At 33.7% G+C, this 18,857-nt stretch overlaps 1 protein-coding gene across 1 annotated transcript; it reads left to right on the forward strand.

Moving 5' to 3' along the window:
• Positions 1 to 1,521: 1,521 nt before the first annotated feature.
• LOC139526186 (epithelial sodium channel subunit beta-like) lies at positions 1,522 to 18,812 on the forward strand. The gene is made up of 13 exons (XM_071321313.1): positions 1,522 to 1,700; positions 2,442 to 2,507; positions 3,119 to 3,296; positions 5,276 to 5,567; positions 6,177 to 6,318; positions 8,117 to 8,208; positions 10,136 to 10,299; positions 10,963 to 11,034; positions 11,900 to 12,008; positions 13,152 to 13,230; positions 13,717 to 13,827; positions 17,227 to 17,302; positions 18,633 to 18,812. The coding sequence occupies exons 1-13, from the start codon at positions 1,522 to 1,524 to the stop codon at positions 18,810 to 18,812; spliced, it is 1,740 nt and encodes a 579-aa protein (XP_071177414.1).
• Positions 18,813 to 18,857: the final 45 nt, after the last annotated feature.

Consider the following 18,857-nt stretch of genomic DNA (forward strand, 5'->3'; position numbering starts at 1 on the left):
AGTATCGTAATTATATCCCTTCTTAATAAGTCTATTCAAAGGTTTTTCTAGTTTGATCTTATGTTATACTTTTACACCACTGTCAAAGGTTAAGGAGAAGGGTTGTATATGGCTGTCCCAAGTCAGAAGCCTGTAGTTACATGGTTATTTTTATAAGCGAAATTCATGCAATTTATGACATACATTAATGGATTATTGAAAATAGGCTTGAATAAGTATAAGAGAAACATATTAAAATATGCATGCATCCATAATAAGAGATAGACTGATACGGATGGAATTCCCGGAGGATGAACAGAGCCATTAATTCAAATAAAGTTTCCCGATTATTGACTCATGTTTCGAATATGGATGAAAGAGTTTCGTTATCGATGAACACAAATCAGTGCAACTTTATCCTAGATAATAAACAATTATATAGACAACTGATCATTTCTTTGTCAGTTTTCAACAATTTTTTTGTATTCTTGTCTTTCGTTTTTGCTAATGTGCTTATATATCTATATGTCTTTTTGTTTGTCTTTGTTGACATACTTGCTTGTTTTTGTAGAAATAAGAATTATAACATAATGTTGACTTCTGCACCCTTACTTTTTCACATTTTTACCTATAATTTATATTTGTTTAGTTCACACATTGTTGTCAATATAATGGAATTTTATGCGACTGTCATACAAGTAAGAGGCTTAGCTAGCTATAAAACCAAGTTTAATCTAGCATTTTTTAATTAGAAAATGCATGTACCAAGTCAGGAATATGACAGTTGTTATTCATTTGTTTGATGTGTTTCAGCTTTTGATTTTGCCATTTGCTAAGTGACTTTCCGTTTAGAATTTATGTCGGAGTTCATTTTTTTTTGTTTTGTTATTTTACTTCTGCTGATGCTGATGCAAGACAAAATCAAAAGGAATCGTATAATTCTGTTGTAAAATCTATAGGAATATTTGAATGCTATATCCATAAAATTCTAATTCTAAAACAAACCACAAGCACTCATTAATTTGCCGTAAAGGTAAAACATAATTCTGTTTACAGGTACGTTTGAAAACCTTTATATATTAAAAGCGAAAATGTCCTGTCAATTTAATTAAAGCGTATTTATGTTTACAGCGCAAGTGTCCATAGTTTTTGGAGGCACCCACATGTCATCTCGTGTAACAGGTCAAAAAGCGCAAATGTACTGTGTTTGATTTAACACACTTGTTAAATAGATATAAATATATAAAATGTAAAGTAGTTTTTTATTAATATTATTATATCCATAAGGGCAATTCATACAATTTATGACACATTAAATGGGATAATCACAGAAAGTCTTGAATAATATATGAGAAAAACATATCAAAATATGCATGAATCCATTAGAAAAAATATGATAAGATTTAGACTTATATGGTTGGAATTCCCAGGGGCTGTTCAGAGCAATCGCATCAAAGTAAAACAAGATGTGTTTGATCATTATCATTTCATTATAAAAGGATTTATTAGCTAAAATTCTTAGAAGACAGATTTCACTTCGCTATGTCAGAAACATTTGGAGCCAAACTTAGAGATTTTGCTGGTTACACAAGTATCCATGGTTTTGGAAGAATAGCAGACTCTGTTTTTATCTTGAGAAAGGTGTTTTGGATATGTGCACTCTCAGCGTCATTTGGAATGTGTGTTTTTCAAGTCTACCGTTTGTCACTACAATTTATCAGGTAATGTTAAATGTTGCATACATGGATATATTTCTTCTAAAATTTTATTACTATGAATTCATTGATTTTCGTGGGTACTAATTTTCGTGGATTCATTAAGGAAAACTTGCATTTTCATGGATATTTTCCAGGTTAATGTCTAATTTCTAATATTTCTATTAACAAGAGAAATAACCCAAAGGGAATAGAATTAAGGTATTTTGATAAACTAACATAGAAAAATACATTGTACATTGTCAACAAAAACAACCGATAGTGGCGGATCCAGGGGGAGGGTTCCGGGGATTGGAACCCCCCTTTTTTTACGATCAATCCATTTAAATGGGGACATATAGTTGGAACCCCTCCCCCCCCCCTTTGTCCTGGGTTGGGACCCCCCTTTTTTTTAATGGTTGGATACGCCCCTGTAGATGTTACATGTAACTACACAGTCTTTTACAAACCGAATGCTCATTGTTGAATGAAACAATGTCAAGAATATTTCCTATAAAAACAATGTACATTTGAAAATGCCTGTACCAAGTCAGGAATATGACAGTTCTTGTCCATTCGTTTTTGATACGTTTTGTTATTTGATTTTGCCATGTGATTATTGACTTTCCGAATTGATTTTCCTCTAAGTTCAGTATTTTTGTGATTTTACTTTGTACTATAATATCAATAATAAGTTGATATCGGAATATTATTCTAAACAATATTTCCATAAGAATATCAAATCATCATTCTGATTGCTATTTTAAGGTGGTACCTAACACTACAGGGAGATAACTCTGTAAAGTCAGCTAAACGTTTTAATTACGTTGTGTTGTAAAAGGAATATTAAGCTTCGCAATGATCAAAACTGGTGTTTGTCAAACTGCTATATAACCAGTGTATTTTTCCTGTCAAAACGGTTGGTTTAAAATATTTGAATTTTTTATATTTTTGGTTAAAGGGTCAAAGTAAATACTTTGACAGAATTTTATGAAAATTAAACGAGCCAAATTAATTTTAGTGAAAGTGTTGGGTACCACCTTAAAATGTCAAAAAATGTTGTGCTCTCACATTTTGATATATAATTATACTTATTTTCACATGATCGTGTTTGGTTCACAGGGGATCAGAACTCCTGGAACCTTTTATTCAATAAAAGGTAACAAATTCTACTATTGTTCAGAATTTCTATTTTAACCCGAACATATCATAATGTGACATTCTTAAAAGTATCCAACCTTAGGGCATGTCCAATCACCTAAAATATGTTCATTTTGAACAAAAGTGCTTGACGAAATGTTTTGTTGAAAGCTGTGTGGTGACCTATAGTTATTCACTTCTATATCATATGGTATCTGATGGAGATTTGTCTCATATACAAGCATACCACCATTTCATATTTTTATACATATAGCTGTAAATATGTTATTATATTTCTTTTTCAGTGAAGGTGTAAATACAAAAGTATCTGTCACCTTCAAAGAACTTGAGTTTCCTGCAGTTACATTTTGTAATCTAAATCCTTTAAAGTTAAGCGATGTATTACAAAAACCAGAGCTCGTCCAAATATTAAATGAAACCGATAATGCTTTTGGTATAGGCATAAATTATCCATATCCTAAGGTTAGTATGTGTGATTTATTTCGATTAGCATAAACACGAAATGAGGGTCTGAAACGGGTCCCAACATTTCTTTATTCTCTTATATAAGATAATTTGTTGTATTCTTTATTTATTTTACCCATTATTCTGTATCCGTTACATGCGTATTTTTCTCATATAATTGATATTCATGTCAGCGCCGAAGTGCTGACTACTGGGCATGTGATACCCTAGGGGACGAAACGCCCACCAGCAGTGACATCGACCAAGTGGTGTAAAAAGTTAGCAAAGGTACGAGGATAATGATTTAATACGCCAGACGCGCAAGACTCATCAATGACGCTCAGATCAAAATAGTTATAAAGTCAAACAAGTACAAAGTTGAAGAGCATATAAACAAGGCTGAATTGAACCCTACGTTCAAACTCATTATTGCGTTGAATAACTAGCGAAATTTTCATACGTGTTCATGCAAAATAAAATTTCTTGGTAGAGGAATCTAAATACAGCACAAACAACATTTTCCAAAAGCCAAAAACGTTAAAAAGTGTAATTCAGCAAAACGCATGTACGTTCTTAAACACTGCTGACTGCCATGAAGATTGCCAAATAAACGGATCAAAAGATGTAACAAAATCGATCTCAATTATTACGTAATTTAATACCACATTGAAAACAATAAATTTGAAAAAAAGATTATATACCGCAAACATGAGCTGCAAAAATTAGTACACCATATCCGGATTTCGACAATGAATTTCTCTTCAAAAGGGTATTTAGAAGGCCAGATAATTTACCGCAATTTAAGATTGAACAGATTATATCAATCCGAAGGCAAATAAAATACAAGCCCAAAAAAATATATTAACAAGTATAAATTGAAAATAATGTTCAAACCTATGATAGCGTTGGATAAACCTGCAATTTTTATACAAATGCATGCAAAACAAATTTCTTGATAGAGGGGTCTAAACACACCGCAAACAACATTTTCGAAATGACCAAAACGTGAAAAATTATGTGAGATTAAACAGGGGAGAATGGTTATTTTTTTCTACGATACTATGTTTGTACATAATACCGCAGTCCCACTACGCCACGATCGCACTACGATCTGTGACAAAAATGCAAATTTTGATGATCGTATTACGATAGTGTAGATCACAGTAAGGTCGTATCACGGTCGTGGTGAGGTCTTCAAAATTGTGATGAGCGTGGCCAACTTTGAACATGTTCAAACAATCGTGGTGCGGTCGTAGCGAAATCAGATCGTAGTAAGATTGCAAAGGTCGCTGTGCCATCGTAGCGAGACGGTAGCGAAAGCGTGATTCTAATCGGAGAGACTGCGCTACGATCTCACAGCGACGTTATTAGGACCTCACTACAACCATCACGTTCTTACCGCGACCCAACTACGCTTCCACTACGACTATACCACGCTGTTCAAGACCATAGTACGATTCTAGCATGCCCTTACCTTGGACGCGCAAAGACATACTACCCATCCTTTTCAGCTATCTGAACTTTAAAAGTTTAAATTATTTTAAACATTTATACTCTCTACCTAGCCTAAACTTGAACTGTACGAAATAATTGAAAAAAAGTACAGCGTTTGTATTGATCATCTTTATTTAAAGTGGGTTACCTCATGGGTTTTAACTGTGAATCGACAGACAAAATGAACGCTAAATTAGACTAACTTGTCAAACACTTAAAAATCATTTGTTTTTTTTATCATTAAAATTTATTATTTTGTAGACTTCACTCCCGTATGCTATTCCATATGACACAGGTAAGTGAAGTAAATGTAGCATATGTACTTACCAATAGATTGGAAGAGGGTTTTTAAAGTCAAAATTTCACAGTCAAACGATGAAAACTACAATAATGATGTCAATGATGACGAGGCTGACGATGACAACTAGGGCTGCGTTCAATATCGTAGCAGTTACATAGATATACATGAGGCTATGTAGATTTTTGACTATTTTCAAAAATAGATGATGATGATGATGAAAAAAAACATTGATGACGATGACCACCACGATGATGACCACGATAATGACAACGATAATGATGATGACGATAACGATGACAACGATAATGATGATGAAGATAACGACAACGATAATGATGATGACGATAACGATGAAAACGATAATGATGATGACGATAACGAGGACAACGATAATGATGATGAAGATAACGACATAGATAATGATGATGAAGATAACGATGATGACGGCGATGATGATTATGATGATGATGACGACGACGATGCCGATGAAGATGGCAAATATTTCATGAAGATCTATCCAGCATATTTTTTTTTATTATTAGTAATCAGCAAAGCAGTTGTTGTGGATTACGTACCAACGCAACTTAAAGTGTATCTTGATTATCCTGCATAATGACGATCCCAAACACATTTGATAAACTTGAATACTGAATGGATACCGACGCGCATCCCTATCTAGTAAATTATCGTCGTCGTTAAAGCTCAATAAAAATGATAGCATGGTTAACCTTTTTACAACCCTATAAAATTTGAAAAAGTAGCATTTCATTCTTATAAATACACTTGTATTTAAAGTAACATTCACTCATGTTATAATGAGTTATAACGACTTTGTTTTTGTTCTCCAATGCATTGTTGTAAAGTTGTCAAGAAAACCATGTGCTGTCATGAATGCTGAATTTTATGGAGAAATAAAATTTGATGTTGTAGTGCCTCGTAACGGCTTTAAGCCTATTAAAAGTACGGATTTTTAGTAAACAAACATGTAATGTAATTATTTTATTGTTTCCTTTTCAATCCTTTTTAATTATAACTGTTTCGGGTTCTGAGACAATTCGAATTTTACGTAACATTGGGATGAATGATGTATCGTTTTTTTAAAGGTGCTTCACCATTGCATACAGCAAAAGAGGTGTTCAGGCTTAGAATGGGGAGCTACTCAAATGATGAAATATTCAACATGAGTATTCCAATGCAAGATTTCATTTTATCGTGTCGATACCAAGGAGCTGCGTGTGAACCAACGTGAGTATCGTCGATACAAAACCTCAATTAGAATTTCCAAAATCGTATCTACTCGGCCATTCTCGCTATCTTAGTCCATTTAGCGAGAACGGCCGAGTAGTTACGATCTGAAATTCCCATCATAATGGAAATTTTATTGTATATTTACAAAATACACAAAGGTCAACAGGAAAAACAAATAAAAGTTATTTTTTATTATTTCTTCGATTCTATGATATGTATTAACGAAATAGATTTGCATGCTGTATTTTATATTCGTGAAAAGTATACCATCATTTTGTTACATGAATATCTTATCATACATTTCATCGATTAACTTCTGAAAATGTTCATGGATAGGATGTAAAGAATGTTTTAAGATCAATGCAATCTTTACCTAAAAACTGAATTTTCCCCCTTTGTTCTATTTTTAGCCATGGTCTGCAATGTTGGTTGGCAGGCAGGGTCATTGGACATCATTTGTTAAATGTAGATACCCTTATGCTGATTGTGGCCAAGTTTGCTTAAATTTGTCTCAGTTGTTTCTGGAGAAGACTTTTGTAAAACATAACAAAATTTTACGAACTCCTTATGGGGTCAATTGACTTTTTTGGTCATGAGACTTATTTGTAGATCTTACTTTGCTGAACATTATTTCTGTTTACAGTTTTTGTATCTATCTATAACAAGATTTAATATTCAAGATAATAACCAAAAACTGCAAAATTGCCTTAAAATTACTAATTCAGGGGCAGCAAACCAACAACAGCTTGCCTAATTCGTCTGAACATTTTAGGACAGATATATCTTAACCTGTTGAACATTTTTACTAATGTCAAATTTGCTCTAAATGCTTTTGTTTCAGAGATATAAGCAAAAAAATGCATTTTCCCCCTATTTTCTATTTTTAGCCATGGCGGCAATGTTGGTTGGCATGTCGGAACATCAGACAAGTTTTTAAACTTGATACCCTAATGATGATTGTGACCAAGTTTGGTTAAATGTGTCTCATTTGTTTCAGAGGAGAAGATTTTTGTAAGAAAAAATCTTGCTGAAAATTTACTATAAAGGACAATTACTCCTTAAGGAGTCAATTGACCATTTAGGTCATGTTGACTTATTTGTAGATCTTACTTTGCTGAATATTATTGCTGTCTACAGTTTATTTCTATCCATAATAATATTCAAGATAATAACCATAAAATGCAAAAAGTTCTTAAAATTACCAATTCAGGGACAGCAACCCAACAACGGGTTGTCCAATTTGTCTGAAAATTTCAGGGAAGATAGATCTTGACCTGATAAACAATTTTATGCCGTCAGATTTGCTCTAAATGCTTTGGTTTCAGAGATATATTTACATTTTACCCCTATGTTCTATTTTAAGCCATGACGGCCATCTTGGTTGGCAGGCCGGGTCATCGGACAAATGTTTTAATCTACATACCCCAATGATGAGTGTGGCTAAGTTTGGTTAAAATTGGCCCAGAAGTTTCAGAGAAAAAGATTTTGTTAACGACGGACGACGGACGACAGAAGACGGACAACGACGGACGACGGACGCCAAGTGATGATAAAAGCTCACTTGACCCTTCAGGTCAAGTGAGCTAAATAAAAAACGGATCTTAGAATCAAATTATAAGAAATGACTGTAGTACTTTTTCTGTCTATTCGAAATAACCTAAAACAGATGTGGTGCACCACATTTTTTTATTTTATTTCTTTATAGACTGAATAAAACTTACAGTAATTCTTTAATTCAACACAAAAATTATAATGATTTTCTCAAATCTATCAATCTTAACGATTTTTTTTATAGAGAAATTACACAAATAAGAGATGAGGATTATGGAATGTGCTATATGTTTAAGCCTAAGGTACCTATTGCAAAATTGGCAGGACCTTCAATGGGTATGTACTTACTTGTTCTGTGTGACCTTCAATGGGTATGTACTTACTTGTTCTGTGTGACCTTCAATGGGTATGTACTTACTTGTTCTGTGTGACCTTCAAGTGTATGTACTTACTTGTTCTGTGTGACCTTCAATTGGTATGTACTTACTTGTTCTGTGTGACCTTCAAGTGTATGTACTTACTTGTTCTGTGTGACCTTCAATGGGTATGTACTTACTTGTTCTGTGTGACCTTCAATGGGTATGTACTTACTTGTTCTGTGTGACCTTCAATGGGTATGTACTTACTTGTTCTGTGTGACCTTCAATGGGTATGTACTTACTTGTTCTGTGTGACCTTCAAGTGTATGTACTTACTTGTTCTGTGTGACCTTCAATGGGTATGTACTTACTTGTTCTTGTTTGATTTGTAATTGATAGTAACTAAAATTTATTTGTTTCACTTCAACTTAGTTCAATACTTTTAAACTGGTATTCCTTAACCTTACAATTTATTTTATTCCTTAACCTTACAATTTATTTTTATTCCTTAACCTTACAATTTATTTTATTCCTTAACCTTACAATTTATTTTATTCCTTAACCTTACGATTTATTTTATTCCTTAACCTTACGATTTGTTTTATTCCTTAACCTTACAATTTCTTGTATTCCTTTTTCTAATATGATGATGTGCTTCTTTCGCTTTCTGAATAAACCCATGCTCTAAATCCAATAAAATTTGATTGCACATGCGTATATTGACTACTGCAGAATATTGAATTTTATCATATTAAAATGCATTTAATATATTTCATTAACTTACAAACTCTAAAATGATGCACATGTTGTTACTAATTAATTTCTTATGACTGTTATTTGTTGCAGTTCGAAATTGACATATTTGACATAGATACGACCACCGTTCATGCTGGCTGTTCAAAACTCCCCCCTTTGAAAAATTCCATTGCCAGTCGTTTGCTTGTTTACAAACAAACAAAAAAGAGGTTCATGGAATAGCCTACATAAACACTCTACACTTATACACATCGGACATAGAAATTACCTTAATTGTCCTAATCAGAATAGAAAAAAATTGATGCAAGCTATTATACTTTATTGTAGTTTTAACATGGGTAGGCATTATTATATTCGTGTTATTTTAGCCCTCAATATCGGTCAGGCAAAAATAATCACGAATTTAATGCCTACCCATGTTAAAACTACAATAAAGTATAGCTTGCATCAATTATTTCTTATGCCTTACAATTTATTTTTTCCTTAACCTTACAATTTCTTGTATTCCTTAACCTAACGATTTATTTTATTCTATAACGTTAACCTTACATTACTTTTTTATTTCTCAATCTCACAATTTCTGTTATTCATTAACCTTACATTTATTTTCTTTGATTCCCGTTACTTGTATGCCATTACCTTGTGAGCCTTCAATTTTTCTTTTATAAACCTTACAATTTATTTTTATTTTTAACCATTATTTTCTTTGATTCCTTAACCTTGAAATTTCTTTACTTATCAACCAATGTTAATGTCATACATGTTCTTTTATTCTTTACCCTCAGATTGTATTTTTTTGCTAACCGTATAACTTTTTATACGGTTAGCGAAAGATAATTGCTAATCTTAACTGGGTTATAGAAATGTAAGGTTTTGGACTCTCTAATCCGACACTAACGTCTATACTAAAGACGTGTATCTGCAAAAAGAATTCTCGTTTTCTTTTTCTTTTTTATTCTTTTTTTTTTTTGGGGGGGGGGGATTTTTTTAATATCATTAACGCGTTTTTTTTATAAAAAAAACAAGAGGCGCAGTAAAAGATTTATGAGAATGTGCAATTCAAAATCAAAATGTTGCTTCAAATTGATATAAGAATAAGATATGGCGCCTACAGAAAATTTCATCATATTGACTTTATTTTATTAAAGGACTAGAATTTATCCTAAACGTACACCAAGAGGAATATATACCTATCATCACAGATTCATCTGGTATCAGAGTCGCAATCCATAACCGGGAGTATTTCCCAGATATTAGAGGAAGTGGAATATCCTTAGCAACATCAGTTGAGACAAACATTGCACTAACCCAGGTAAAAAAAGAATTGCACCAAACTGCATGATGTATATGTCCAGAATTCAGTTTATAAAAATTTAAGCCATATAATTATTGGATTGGACAAAAAAGTATCAACTTTTTATTCATTTGTTTTTTATGTTTTTTGAATGGGGTCCTCAAATCATTAATCATGAATTTTGCATTGACCCTCTGCTCTGAGTGAATCGTGTCTTTCATCCATGATTTTTAATATTAAACTTGGAATTTTTGTTTTTATTTAAATTTTAGTATACTAGTAGTTATATTCATGTATCTCAAATAAAAGAGGGATGGAAGATACCAGAGGGAGAGTCAACCTCATTGATAGAAAATAAACTGACAACGCCATGGCTAAAAATAAAAAGACAAACAGACAATTAATAGTAGTAAAGAAGACACAACATAGAAAACTAAAGACTAAGCAATACGAACCCCATCAAAAACTTGGGGTGATCTCAGGTGCTCGGGAAGGGTAAGCAGATCCTGCTCCACATGGGGCACCCGTCGTGTTGCTTATGTCATTATAAATCCGGTAAATAGTCTAATTCGGTAGGTCACATTCGTGAAAAGGGAAAGAGTATTGTAGTTACGACATAACTTATCTCCAATAATCATTTCATGTATGTACAAGTTTTTATGTTTTAAATTTTATTAACAGAGGTCATTCGTTCGACATCCGGGTTCTGATGGGTCTCGATGTGACATAGAGGATAATTGGATAACAATACTGGTATGTTACACTTACGTCAAACATAACTGTTTTCAATTAATGATAACAACTTTATATTTTTTTTCTGGAAAAAACCCTCTATTACATAGTAAGTGTCGGTCAATAAGAAACACATTACATCGTTTTTTGTCCGTCAATATAGGATATCTGTAACTATCAAAATTTTGTAAAATTAAAAAAAACAGTAAAATTTTGACGTTACAACAGTAAATGTGGGCGGATATTTTTCAATGAGACCGCAACCAAACAACAAAACAACCACAAGAGACATATAGAAAGCTGCAGGCAGTCTTCAACAGAGGAAAATTGTCAATACATTATGTCAAGCTCTAAATTGGCTGAGGTAATTTCATATAGAAGTGGTAGAATCCTGAATCAGGGATTTTTTTTTCTTTTAAATAAGGCAAACAACAAGAAAAAATACACAAATATTCGACCAAAGGGTACTCGCAGCTCCTGAAAGCTTGTTATCATGTATGGTGTTTATGAAGTCTGACAAGGGTTCGTGATTCTTAATAAAATTAAAAGATGTCTTATCTCTAAAACCTATTGAAAGAAAACCAAGGAAAGTAACGGCTAAGACAGGATTCAATGAAATGACTGCATCATTTTTTATTGATAACCTCTAGCAATAGGTCCATTTAAATTACCATTAGGTTAACATGAATCCAATATTAATTTACGAGATTTATAAACAACCCCACCATTACAATTATAATGTGATAACCCGTTTGCAGTAAGATTGATACAACAAAGACAACTAAAGAGGTAATGGCTATATTGAACAAACAAAAAATGAATTTTGGAATCATTAAGTTTTATTACTTCCCTTCACATTTTAAATTGATAACGACGATATTTAAAGGTGTGTATGGAACAATGCATAGGCACAAGGGTAGCAGATATATGTTATTGCCTTAGTTCATGGTTACATGAAACCGATAATGTTGATACGATGTGCAGTACGCCTGAAGGTAAATATGAACAAATAGAGGTTTATGTCAAGGACTATGACAAAAATAACACACAGAAGACACAGTCGGAACTAAGCAAATTCGTCACACAAAACAACACAGGCGATGTTTTTGTCATATTAAGTATGTATCTGACTAAAAAATGCGCATTAAGTCAACAGCCCCAGTCACGCTGTCACAAGTTTCAAGTGCTACGTTTTACTACGTTTTGAAAGCGTAGCGAAACGGGGATATACGTAATGAAGCGTATCGAAACGTAATGATTCTTTGTTCAAAACGGGGCCTGCCCTGTATGTTTTAAAAACTACAAACGTAGCGAAAATTGAAATAAAGTAGAAACCTAGTAGTAAGCTAAGCTTTGATACGTATTTACTATGTTTCTACTTCGTTTCAATTTTCGCTACGTTTGTTGTTGAATTTTCAAAACATACGGTGCAGGTACAGTTTTGAACAAAGGATCACTACGTTCCAATACGCTTCGTTATGTATACTCCCGTTTTGCTACGCTTTCAAAACGTTGTAAAACGTAGCTCTTGAAACGTGACAGTGTGACTGGGGCTAACGATTGCAAGTTTTCTGACTATAAATTACTTCTTGATATTCGTTTCTTAAATAGCATTTTTTTTTTTTAAAGTTCACGTAAATTGAATTAGCTGCTTAATAGTCTATACTCATTGCTATTGTAATTCTAAATGCTTTAGTTTATTTTTTGGAGACTGCTTTAATGTTAAATCTCTCCTATTCATCAATAGAGACATTTTCACATTATTTTTTCAATAATTGTATAAAGTTAATCAAAAGTTTTTATCCTGAATAAAATTTACCGTTGTTGTTATATCCAGCATGGTGTCATCAGCAATGGCTGTTGCTGTTATCTCCGTCTTGATGCATTCGTCACAACTCGGCCGATTCCGTACCTTAGAAGGAGAATAGCGGATTCACCCGAGGATTGCCGAGTGAGTCTAGATCTTGATGTACTCAAAACTAAGTTCCATACTTTCGTCACTTCCGAAACGACCTCCAACGTAACAGATAATTCTGTCAATCTATTAATATATTTTGTTTTTAATTATAATTAACCAATTTTTGTGAAACAAAAGGAACACCTTCATAATATTATACAATTGTGGTGTTGTATTTCAGAAATATCCTGTATGAAAATAGTTCAGAGTGATATATCGAGTGTTAGTGCCGAAGACTGTGATTGTAAAGTACCTTGTCGGTAATATATGTGTATAGCTTACTCACAGGCAGTTTGTATATAATATTTTCATATTTTAATAATTAGGAATACAAATACAATGAAGAAACAAGAATAATTGGGTGGTAAAATTTAAAGAATACACGTACATTAAGAGGTTTAAAACGTTTTACTTGGCGCCAACCTTCACCCAACATGAACGTTTGTGTTATATCACCACATAGAGAGACATATTATAAAACATCAATTGAAATTGCTGGACACAATCAAAAGACACATTATGCTTTGTCTATTTTCGTCTATAATTCTTTATTTGTTTTGCCCTTTATTCATTAAAAAGTAGAATATGCATATACATGTATGTTCATTCCATTGCATCAAATATTCAATGAAAAATTATTTCTCTGCATCTCAAGGGTACGCATTGCACGTTTTTGTTGCATACCCCTCCCCAAATAAAAATAAGAACCAACTCACGTTCAGTACTGATTTTCTTTAAAATTTTAGAGAGGTTACCTACAATAAGGAAGTTTCTACAACTGCATACCCAGCAGTCAACCAACAAGGGGTTCTTGAAGTCATTTCAAACACAGACAGTGCTTCATTTGGCGCATTAAAGTAGGTTTTAAACAAACAGAAGCTTACCATTAATAAATTAAAGGTGTTCTAGAAATAGTTCTGAACACAGACAGCGCTTCATTTGGCGCATTACGGTAGGTTCTTGAAGTAATTTTAAACAGACAGCCCTTCATTTTGCGCATTACGGTAGGTTTTAAACAAACAGAAGCATATCATTAATAAAGATGTTGGAAAGAGTTTTGAACACAGACAGCGCTTCGTTTGGCGCATTACGGTAGGTTTTAAACAAACAGAAGCATATCATTAATAAAGATGTTGGAAAGAGTTTTGAACACAGACAGCGCTTCGTTTGGCGCATTACGGTAGGTTTTAAACAAACAGGAGCATACCATAATAAAGATGTTGGAAAGAGTTTTGAACACAGACAGCGCTTCGTTTGGCGCATAACGGTAGGTTTTAAACAAACAGGAGCATACCATAATAAAGATGTTGGAAAGAGTTTTGAACACAGACAGCGCTTCGTTTGGCTAATAACGGTAGGTTTTAAACAAACAGGAGCATACCATAATAAAGATGTTGGAAAGAGTTTTGAACACAGACAGCGCTTCATTTGGCACATTACTGTAGGTTTTAAAACAAACATAGGCATACCATAATAAAGATGTTGGAAAGAGTTTTGAACACAGACAGCGCTTCATTTGGCACATTACTGTAGGTTTTAAAACAAACATAGGCATACCATAATAAAGATGTTGGAAAGAGTTTTGAACACAGACAGCGCTTCGTTTGGCGCATTACGGTAGGTTTTAAACAAACATAGGCATACCATAATAAAGATGTTGGAAAGAGTTCTGAACACAGACAGCGCTTCATTTGGCGCATTACGGTAGGTTTTTGAAGTTATTTTAAACACTGTGACAAACAGCGCTTTATTTGATGCATTACGGTAGGTTCTGAAAGTTATTTTAAACACAGACAGCGCTTCTTTGGTGCATAAAGGTAGGGTCTTGAAGTTATTTTAAACACAAACAGCGCTTCGTTTGGTACATTACGTTAGGTTCTTGAAGTTATTTTAAACACAAACAGCGCTTCATTTGGTGCATTACGGTAGGTTCTAGAAGTTATTTTAAACACAAACATCGCTTCATTTGGTGCATTACGGTAGGTTCTTGAAGTTATTTTAAACACAAACAGCGCTTCATTTGGTGCATTACGGTAGGTTCTGAAAGTTATTTTAAACACAGACAGCGCTTCATTTGGTGCATTACGGTAGGTTCTTGAAGTTATTTTAAACACAAACAGCGCTTCATTTGATGCATTAGGGTAGGTTCTGAAAGTTATTTTAAACACAGACAGCGCTTCATTTGGTGCATTACGGTATGTTTTTGAAGTTATTTTAAACACAAACAGCGCTTCATTTGGTGCATTACGGTAGGTTCTTGAAGTTATTTTAAACACAAACAGCGCTTCATTTGGTGCATTACGGTAGGTTCTAGAAGTTATTTTAAACACAAACAGCGCTTCATTTGGTGCATTACTGTAGGTTCTTGAAGTTATTTTAAACACAAACAGCGCTTCATTTGGTGCATAACGATAGGTTCTAGAGTTATTTTAAACACAAACAGCGCTTCATTTGGTGCATTACGGTAGGTTCTTGAAGTTATTTTAAACACAAACAGCGCTTCATTTGGTGTATAACGGTAGGTTCTGAAAGTTATTTTAAACACAGACAGCGCTTCATTTGGTGCATTACGGTAGGTTCTTGAAGTTATTTTAAAAACAAACAGCGCTTCATTTGGTGCATTACGGTAGGTTCTGGAAGTTATTTTAAACACAAACAGCGCTTCATTTGGTGCATAACGGTAGGTTCTGAGAGTTATTTTAAACACAAACAGCGCTTCATTTGGTGCATAACGGTAGGTTCTTTGAGTTATTTTAAACACAAACAGCGCTTCATTTGGTGCATTACGGTAGGTTCTTGAAGTTATTTTAAACACAAACAGCGCTTCATTTGGTGCATTCCGGTAGGTTCTAGTTATTTTAAACACAAACAGCGCTTCATTTTGGTGTATTGCGGTAGGTTCTTGAAGTTATTTTAAACACAAACAGCGCTACATTGGTGCATAACGGTAGGTTCTGAAAGTTATTTTAAACACAAACAGCGCTTCATTTGGTGCATTACGGTAGGTTCTTGAAGTTATTTTAAACACAAACACCGCTTCATTGATGCATAACGGTAGGTTCTGAAAGTTATTTTAAACACAAACAGCGCTTCATTTGGTGCATTACGGTAGGTTCTTTGAGTTATTTTAATCACAAACAGCGCTTCATTTGGTGCATTACGGTAGGTTCTTGAAGTTATTTTAAACACAAACAGCGCTTCATTTGGTGCATTCCGGTAGGTTCTTGAAGTTATTTTAAACACAAACAGCGCTTCATTTGGTGCATTGCGGTAGGTTCTTGAAGTTATTTTAAACACAAACAGCGCTTCATTGGTGCATAACGGTAGGTGCTGAAAGTTATTTTAAACACAAACAGCGCTTCATTTGGTGCATTACGGTAGGTTCTTGAAGTTATTTTAAACACAAACAGCGTTTCATTTGGTGCATTACGTACGGAAGATACTGGATGTTATTTTAAACACAAACAGCGCTTCATTTGGTGCATTACGGTAGATACTGGATGTTATTTTAAACACAGACAGCGCTTCATATGGCGCATAACATTAGGTTTTGAACAAAGAGAAGCTAACACTTAAGGTGTCATTTTTTCGGCAGTGTATTATGATTATAGCTCAATAAAAATAAGGATATAAGGTCAGATTTCCGATTAAAAAATAAATAAACCAGAAGCACACAAATGAGAAACAAAATAAGGTGATTTCACGGACAAGGAAAACAGTTTTTCAACTATCCATCAAGGCACAAAGCTGAAGAAAAAAAAGGAGGATAATTAAATTCTGATAAATCCTTTGCTTTTAAAAATTCGGCTTCTAGCGTTCCTGGTGAAATAAAATTAAAAGCTTCGGACGCCGGAAATTTATAAAGTGTTGGGTTTTTTTTATCAAAAATACCAATAATCAGTTGCAGAGTTATTATTTTTTGGTCTATGAGTATGCATATGCGGTTTGAGCTTTTCTCTTGTTGAAGGCCTATGTTGACATATAGTGGTTAATTTCTTTGTCATTTGGTCTCTTGTGAAAAGTTGTCCCATTGCTCATTGGTATCATACCACATCTTCTTTTTTTATACGTACAGGGACAAATTATGTTTGAAAGAACCAAACACAATCTGATAACAACAAAAAAAAAACCAGCAAAACCAACAACATAAAAAACGAATCTTAGGTATGAGGCATTTTAAGGTAGCTATTTTTTTTATGAAAGCTTATTTGCATATTTAATGAACTAACAGGCCACATTGTCATTGTTACTTACAGGGAAAGTGTTGTGTATCTCAAGGTTTATCTGGCTTCATTAACCGATGAACTGACAGAAGAGGAATTAGCATATACAGTCAGTAATTAATTACTAGTTATATATTAAAATTAACATACTTGATATTAATTATAATTTTAATTAAATTAAATGATAAACTACTATTCATTACTTATAGTGTACATTTTGTTTTTGAATATGGTATGCCACCGGAGTATACAATTTTTCGACAGGTTAACTGTTTTGTTATAAGCCATTCTGGTACTCTGTCAAGTGAGAGCAACTAAAAGAAGTAAAAGCAAAAGTCCTTACTTGGTTTCAAACGGTTATTTTTAGTTCCTTATTAACCAGTAAAGACATCTACAATAGAACAAAGAGTTAATCTATGAAGAATGACTTTACGGTCCTTGAAAATGAGCAAAACCCACAACGTATACAGCAAGTTAAAAAAGTTCCCGAAGTGACAATATTCCACAGGTCAATTGATATGGCCTTTTTTGAGAGATAAATATTGGAGGTGTACGAAAATTGAATATAATAAACACTTTCATGAATTAATTGAGTGCATCTGATGCATTCGTCACAACTCGGCCGATTCCGGATAGAAGGTGAGTAGCGGAGTCACCCGATGATTGCCGATTGCGTCTGATGCATTCGTCACAACTCGGCCGATTCCTGATAGCAGGAGAGTAGCGGAGTAACCCGATGATTGCCGATTGCATCTGATGCATTCGTCACAACTCGGCCGATTCCGGATAGAAGGAGAGTAGCGGAGTAACCCGATGATTGCCGATTGCATCTGATGCGCTCTCCTGGAATCATCCGGAACACGTACGCCTCGAGATTTGACAGTAAGAAATAAATCAACTTGCTTGACAATGGCAATTATTAGCTGCTCACCTATTTAAAATGAACTTTTTGAATAATTATGATAAGAATGCATTATCTCCGTAGCCTGAATAATTGATATGACTATGATTGATCTAAATCAGGCACATCTATTATTCATAAAATAACTTTGTGTCATTAAGTCTCTTGCAGAGATTTGTCTCATTAGCAGATTGCCAATCATATCACATCTGTTTATGTTTATACAAACCAAACGTTCGTACATATATAGCATTGCATATTAGTATCTGTATCCTGTTTGGCTGTAAAATGAGTGTGACAGCTATCAACCAAAAGTAAGTAACAAACACCCCTTTTTGTTATATGGAGTCGGGTAAATTTTTAAACAGGTTTTAAGGTGACCTTGGGTTGGCATATTAAGACTGAGTTTTAAACGCTAACATCACGAGTATTGAAATTTGTAATTTACATACTGTATTTGTTTTAAAAAATATCAAATCTATGAAAGACATGAAACCATCTAGATGTTGTTGTAGTTGGTTTTTTTTTTCTTTTACAGGAAGAGAATTTTGTCAGTGACATAGGTGGCCAGCTAGGATTGTGGGTAGGCATGTCAGTGTTGAGTATCATGGAAGTGGTTGAGCTTATTATATTGCTCTGTATTAGGCGTGGGTCACGTGACTCAAAAACAGACGTGAAGAACTTTGACAAAAAAAGAAGTAGTATTGATAATTATTAATGAAAAATGCTAACTGAGTATATTCGGGAGCCTGTAATTCAGTGG

Source organism: Mytilus edulis, chromosome 6 (assembly GCF_963676685.1).
Source record: "Mytilus edulis chromosome 6, xbMytEdul2.2, whole genome shotgun sequence".
Lineage (NCBI taxonomy): Eukaryota > Metazoa > Mollusca > Bivalvia > Mytilida > Mytilidae > Mytilus > Mytilus edulis.